This window comes from Triticum dicoccoides, chromosome 3B (assembly GCF_002162155.2).
Source record: "Triticum dicoccoides isolate Atlit2015 ecotype Zavitan chromosome 3B, WEW_v2.0, whole genome shotgun sequence".
Classification (NCBI taxonomy): Eukaryota; Viridiplantae; Streptophyta; class Magnoliopsida; order Poales; family Poaceae; genus Triticum; species Triticum dicoccoides.
The window spans coordinates 183,082,354-183,090,078 of NC_041385.1; the positions used below are offsets into that span (position 1 = coordinate 183,082,354).

A 7,725-nucleotide genomic window follows, 5' to 3' on the forward strand; every position below is an offset into this window, starting at 1 on the left:
GTTATTCTATGGCAGCTGAGAATCTATTTTTTTTATTTGAAAAGTCAAAGGTCATATATTAAATAAATTAGCATGTCTGGAATTTTTATAATAACAAGAAGTTACAGGCATCCTTAATGAAATGCGCATTGTCTTCTTTCTACATTAAACAACGACGTCGTGAGCAAACCTCATTGCCCCTTTTAGGCATCCACCTTAGGCCTTGTACAATGCAAGACGCTTAGGGGAAGTGGTTAGAGAAATAACCAGTGTCTCTTTAAACAATGTTGCTTATTTATAGAGGGTAGACACTTAATTAGGTGTCTCTCCGGTAGAAATAGGCTTTGGTGCTTCAGAAAAATTCGGTTTTTTAAGCACCTCCCTAAGCATCTAGCATTGTACGAGGCCTTACTAGGAGCAAGCTTGCTGAAACTCGGGATCTCGTAAAAGTAACAGCCAGAAAATCGTCGATGTAGACCATGCTAACAACATTGAATTGGATAGATCGTCATTTGGAGAATCCGGCACCGAGGAGGGCTAGAAGATACTCCCAACCTTGGCCAAACAAAGAATTGGGACACAAACTTCACAAGTCCTTGTCGAAGCTGTATTTGGCTAAGCTTCATCGGATGGAAATGAAAATAGAGAACAAAAACACATCACAACACTATCCGCTCTGTAGGACACCGCGGCAGTGAACAAATGTTAATCACACCAAACTGAGTGCTCGATGGCCGACGCAATCCTATGACTCGTCGACCTCGCTCCAAGGAACGACATCAACATTGAGAAAGCCAATGAACCATTATTCCCATGGCCGGAATCCCAACTTCACGGGAGACAAAGAACTCGATTTCCCTACGAGAGAAGAACCAAAACACTTAGATCTAGGGTTCCTCCGGCCACCGCCGACCTGTGGCTAATAGGGCAGAGTTAGCCACCTCTTGGCCGCCTTCCTCTCCAGCAGACCGTATACAACAATGTTTTGATGTGGTTGTACCTGTCGACTTGGAATCATCATGGGAATCTATTATTTCCAAATCCAAGTTGTGTACTGTCGTGTGATCTAGAGTTTCAAAAAAAAAACATGGGAATCTTGAACTAGAGATAAGATCAATTTGAAAAGAAATCAGCTAAGTATGAGCATCTTTTCTCGATCGGTTGAAAAAAATAAACCATACTTGAAGCTGGTTCTCATTTACTTTTGACTAGACATAGTTCAAATTAACGCAGTTTGTATGCCATTTTTAATACTGAGAGTTTAGAATAGAATAACTAGCTACATGTAATATCTTATAATTTAGCACTTTACAATGTATTTAAACCAAAAAATAAATTTGTTTCAGAAAGGCTACCTTGAATAGCCTATATAAGATACTCCCTCCTTAAAGTAGTACTCCCTCCGTCCGGGTTTATTAGGCCTAAAGACAACTTCTCTTAGACCAAGACACATAGTAATTTGTTCACATTAATTCTTTTATTCCACTCTCAATGCACTCTCTCACATGCATGCATCCAATGAAAAAGCAGACATGAAGTGTATTAATTTTTCAGCCATGGCACCAACAACAATGACTTTCAATGCAACCAATGAAATGGTCGCATGCATGCATCTTTTCAAAGCGAGGCCTTATAAAAAGGGACATGCTTGTGATGTTAAGAGGCCTAGTAAACCTGGACGGAGGGAGTATAAGACATTTTATATCACTGCTTTAGTGATAAAAAACGTCTTATATTACTTTACAAGGGAAGTATTTGTTAGCCTTTTACATGTTGAGGAATGTATGAAAACCTAAAAATGATGCGTTGCAATTTGTATGTATTCTTTATTTGACTCAAAAGTGGGTGGGCATGAACTCAAAATCTTTACAAAGCCAGGTATAAGCCAACTTTGCAGCTCGACCACTAGCTGAAGTCAAATTAATCTAGAACATTTCTTAATGATGTTAACTCGAGCTTGTTGTAGCTCGCTTAAACTCTGATATTATGTTCTATTGCTTCCCTAATCAAAACAAACATGCTTGACAAGTTATGGTGCAGATACAAACTAGATGCAACTTGAATGTTCTATATGTAAATAGTTAGCCCCCACAAATCTTTTTTTCTCGATATAGAAGCATACCACCTCACCATGCATTTTGCATGGGAAAAGACCCACCTCAACATGCAACATGCATGGTAATTTTCACTCTATTATGCTATTTGTAATTAATAAATATTTTAAAATAATACAATAATCAACCACAAATAGGCCATATGCATTTCCTATTTTAGTTCTTATATTATTACTCTAAATATTCATGTTTCATACAATCAAATCTCACTGAAACATATTCCAAAAGATTCCCAAAACAGTATGTGGGATATAATCTAGTGCTGGCCTATTCATAGTGTCAAAAAGAATGTTCAAAATCACATCCTTGTGACAAAGCAACTTTTTATTGTCTTTCACAATCAAATCTCACTGAAACATATTCCAAAAGATTCCCAAAACAATATGTGGGATATAATAAAGTGATGGCCTATTCATAATGTCAAAACAAATGTTCAAAATCACATCCTTGTGACAAAAACAACATTTGATTGCCTTTCTAGTTGTCACTCGTAAACTATTCTTTTTTAGAAGGCCGACGCTAGGTGTCAATCGGTTGATTTGAATGTTTAGCCTCGTTCTAGCCTCCCTCACATATCATTGTGCTTAAAAAGAGTTCTGTCCATGCACCAGCCTCCCTCCATCCATGCTCTAACCTCCCCGACGCCTCCTTCCAATGAAGGAGAGCATCATCAACTTTGCAACAACAAATAAAACAACGACAAACATGCAAACTTGTAGCAGCTATGACAGACCTTGCAATGATGTCATTGCAACAACGAAGATCGCCGTGCTGCACCTCTCCAACCATCACTGACTCGCATCGGTGCCTACTGACAACACTAGCACTGTCTGGCGGCCCTTGAAGCGCCAACATGACTGGCTCGCAACACCTTTGATAGTCACTCGGAATAAGAGATCTTTGGCGCAACTCCCTTGTAGCACACGTCGTCCTGCTCATCACAGATCAAGGACTGCTCACAAACAGGTAGAGATGTTGTCCACCATCCCCTTGCAACATCCGTCGACTCACTCGTAGCACCACGGTGGATGCTCACAACATCGAGAGATGTTGAAAGTGGCCACCTTATAACAATGGTTAGCCCGCTCGCAGCTGCGAGAGCCCTGGCAGCCACCCGTTGCAGCACCTGCTGTCCAATCACGTAGCACCTCCGATGGCTGCTCTCAGCGAGGATCTCGACAAAGGAATAGATAAGGAGATGGGAGAAGTTTGGGGTGCGATGCATGGCAATAAGTTGGGGCATGCTGTGGGGGCGAGCTTCAAGATTGGCATAGAGAATACGATGGCTATTGCAACCTTCAACTTGCAACAATAATGTAACAACCCGTGCGGTGCAGACTTATAGTGTGGTGGGGTTTGGAAGTTGCTGATGGAAGAGATACTGGGAGAAAGGGGAGCAGATGGGATGAGGGGTCCGTGAAAGATGGTGGGTGCAAGAAGCTTGGGGAGACGAGGTAGAGTGTGTGGGTGCGGGACTACGGACGCGTGGCACGCGAGTAAGGCGGCTAAAGCGTGCATTGGACACAAACTGTCTAATTATAATACTTTCCCTTTTAAAATGTTGGCTTCATGCTTATGGTATGTACCAATGGAAAAGAGTTGAACTTCCATTTTTTTTACTTTACAAACTTTTGAGTAGAAACATTCATTATAACTATTTTTTAATGTTTTCTTGAAGCTGACAATTTAATTCGTGCCTAGCGAGAAAACAACCTCTTCAAGTTTGTCTGTCGGGGAAAACTAGATGGAGTTCCAGCGTAGATTCTATCAGCTCCTCAGGGCAACGAGGTTAGGGTTTCTTGTTGTGCATACTCGACGACCAGATTTGGGGTCAGTTTCTTCAGATCGATTTAAGGGGTCAATGACTGCGACTGCAGCTCCAGGGCACTGGTCCTTTATCAGCACATCCATGAAGACTTCCCGACTTTCATCAATAAAGTAAGACCGACTCTAGTACGGGAGAGACAACATCGCTTTGACGGTTCGTGGCGGCGGCTGCGGTCATTCGGTGGTCTAGAGACCTTGAGGTAACTTATTATGTTTGATATGTTTTGTACTTCTATTGTACTACCTCCGTTCCTTTTTACTCCGCATATAAGATTTGTGTCGATTCAAACTTTACAAACTTAGACCAAATTTCTATAAAAAAATATCAACATCTACAATGCCAAATATACATAATATGAAACTACATTCCATAATGAATATAAAGATATTCCTTTCGCCTTGTAAATGTTGATAATTTTTCTATAAGTTTTTTTCCGATAAAGGTCGTTTCTATAAGTATGGTCAAAATAGAGATACTTTGACTTTCGATAAAAGCATATGTAGATTAAAAAAACGGAGGGGATACCTTTATAATAGACTGGGTCCTTTTTGAAAGAAAAAAAACACATTGATTCACCTACATTTGTGTCTTTAGATGGCTCTCGACAGTGTTCATAACTACGAAAACAACCCCCTGGTCCTTGCTGCCGGGAGTTGAGACAGTTTTCGGTTTTAAGACAAGAACATGCAACTTACTCATCAACGAACGATTAATTCAACAATCACCTGGCCTCTTATGAACGTTGGAAGAGGGACAGCAATTCAACAAGAGACCGGCTCAAGCATGGGCATGCCAACATAGAATCTAAAATCTAAATCTAAATACACACGTACCACGGCTATCAAATTTATGAGCACAATACGGGCGGCAGTACCAGCTACTACCAGTAGCGTACTGCTCCTATGTGGGAGCTGATGGCGATGTGCGTCTGGATTCCACCTACATTTGTTTGTGATTAGGTGCGGCCGACAGTGCTGATAACTACGAAAACCATCGCGCGTGGACCTTCCCGCAGCATGGAGCCGAGGCCGTTTCTCCAATAAACTAACACGCAACCGCAACTTATTCATCCACCACAAGTTCTCTGTGGAGATCTTTGTTTCCTTTCTTTTCCTTAGAAGAGAATGATTATCTGCGTGCTCCACTGTTGCTGACTCATTGTTCCGTTCTAGTGGAACTGGAGAGGTGTGTTTCCAGCTGTTTTTGGCCCCTCCGGGTCGTGTGATCGTCGCACTCTGCATTTTCCGGTTATTATTGTAGAACAGTAGTACTAGCTAGTGGACAATTCGAGCCCCCCCAAAAGTCCCATAATTCCCCCTACCTACTCGCCACTTTGTTTTGCCGTTATACGGCACTCACAAAGCTGAATATCCCTAGAATACATTTGTTTATACGACAAGATAGATACTGTTGTACTGTACTCTTTTTTAATTGTTATATTGTATAATACTCGTATTTCTCAGCTATCTGATGAAGGATGTTCCCCTTAAATTCCAGCCTTCACGAGGACACAACCGTGCACGCACCATGCCTACCTCCTCTGCTCCCCGCCTCTTCCTCCTCTGCTTCTTCGCTCTGCTCTCCCACTCCCACTTCTCCGCCGCTAGGCCGCACCACCTCCGCCTCTCGGCCGAGGACGTCGCCACGGTCGAGGCGGCGCTGCCGGCTCGCCACCTCGCCAAGGCCAAGACCACCTTCTTCGAGGTCAACCGGCCGCTGCACCCGCCGCGGGGGAGCTCGGGGCCCTGCTCCACGCTCCTCCTCTCACAGTCCTTCGCGCTCACTCTCAACAAGCCGCCGGTCACCACCGCCTACTCGCCGCCCTCCTGCCTGAGCGGCGGGGGGGACGTCTCCCTCGCCGTCCTCGAGTGGCGCGCCGACTGCCACGGCGTGCAGTACGACCGCATCTTTGGCGTCTGGCTCGGCGGGGCGGAGCTCCTGCGCGGCAGCACCGCCGAGCCGCGCCCGGGCGGCGTCACGTGGTCCGTGCACAAGGACGTCACCAAGTACGCGTCCCTCCTCGCGGCCGGCAACTCCACGCTCGCGGTCTACCTCGGCAACCTCATCGACGACACCTACAACGGCGTGTACTACGCGAACCTCACGCTTCACCTCTACTTCCGGCGCAAGGCCCAGCTGACGTCGGCGGACTCGTCGCCCGCTGATCTGATCGTCCCCGTCTCGAGAAGCCTGCCTCTCGACGATGGGCTCTGGTTCGTGGTCCAGAACAAGACCGACGTCGAGTCCACGCGCGTCGCCGTGCCGGCCAACGCTTACCGCGCGGTGCTCGAGGTCTACGTCTCGTCCCACTACTCGGACGAGTTCTGGTACATGAACACGCCGGACCAGAACGGGCCGTTCCGCGAGGTCACTGTCTTGCTCGACGGCGACGTCGTGGGTGCCGTGTGGCCGTTCCCGGTGATCTACGCCGGCGGCATCAACCCCCTCATCTGGCGCCCAATCACCAGCATTGGCTCGTTCAATCTGCCCACTTACGACATCGAGCTCACGCCGTTCTTGGGGAAGCTGCTGGACAGCAAGGAGCACGAGGTCGGGTTCGCGGTGACCAACGCGCAGAACTCGTGGTACGTGAACGGCAACCTCCACCTCTGGCTCGACCCCAAGGGCTCCACGACCACCGGCGGCCTCATCTCCTACGACGCGCCCAAGCTGTCGGGGAGCATCACCGCGCACTCCGTGGACGGCATCGACGGGGAGTACCAAGCGATGGCGAGCCGCAACATCTCGGCCACGGGGTGGGTAAGCTCGTCGCGCGGCAACATCACCACCACGTTCGCCCAGCGGCTCAGCTTCGCGAACTCGAACGTGGTGAGCAACAAGGGCAGCTCGCAGGTGATCAACCAGACCACCGACGCTCACGCCGACGTCGGCGGCGGGGCGTACGCGCAGCAGGTGCAGCAGAGCTTCCCGCTCTACATCTTCCAGGGCGGCGACGGCAGCGGCACCTCGTCGCAGCGGCTGAAGCGGCGCGTGGAGATCGGGTTCGTGGAGTCCCGCGCGGGCGCCGGCGGGGCGGGGACGAGCACGCTGCGGAACGAGCAGGTGGCGGAGGCGGAGGTGGTGCTCCGGGACGACCAGGTGGCCGGCGCGTCGTGGCGGATGCACCAGGTGTACAACTACGGCGCCAGCAACGGCGGCTGCTACTTGAGGAACGTGACCAGCGTCGGCTACGACGTGCTTTTCGACCATAATGTGGCGTCGTGCACCGGGACGCGCCGACGTTGACGCCTGTCGGCCGGCGCCCGCCTACGTGGCGCGCGCGCGTAGATGGGGGATAACGGCCAGGAAGGGACCTGGTGTAAACTGTAATGGGAACAGAAGTGGGCCCAAATAGTTTCGTACTACTATAGTCTTTGCGTTATGATGGGTCGTCTCGTGTCCTTAGCTCTAAATAAGAAAGGAGTGATGTGATGTAGTATATCAGTATATATATATATGTAACCAAAATACAAAGGCGAACATGGTTATGCGCATTTAGGCCAAAACTCCTACGCGGCGTACAATATATCTGTTCGGATCAAAACGAATAGAAACATACGTCAACATAGAGAGCGGCTATCCTACGCGGTACAATTTGGTTTGGGGGTCTGTTCGGATCAGCATAGGGAGCGGCTATCCTACGTTTGGGGGTCTGTTCGGATCAAAACGAATAGAAACATACGCCAACATAGGAGTTTGGGGGTCTGTTCGGATCAAAACGAATAGAAACATACGCCAACATAGGGAGCTGTTCGGATCAAAACGAATAGAAACATACGCCAACATAGGGAGCGGCTATCCTAC

The 7,725-nt window shown here is 47.7% G+C and overlaps 1 protein-coding gene across 1 annotated transcript; it reads left to right on the plus strand.

The window, feature by feature from the left end:
* Positions 1-5,420: 5,420 nt before the first annotated feature.
* LOC119275452 (peptide-N4-(N-acetyl-beta-glucosaminyl)asparagine amidase A-like) lies at positions 5,421-7,427 on the plus strand. Its single transcript, XM_037556302.1, has one exon. The coding sequence runs from the start codon at positions 5,449-5,451 to the stop codon at positions 7,165-7,167; it is 1,719 nt and encodes a 572-aa protein (XP_037412199.1). The 5' UTR covers positions 5,421-5,448; the 3' UTR covers positions 7,168-7,427.
* Positions 7,428-7,725: the final 298 nt, after the last annotated feature.

Coding starts and splice junctions, on each gene's coding strand:
- LOC119275452 (XM_037556302.1), top strand. CDS start 5,449: ATGCCTACCTCCTCTGCTCCCCGCCTCTTCCTCCTCTGCTTCTTCGCT.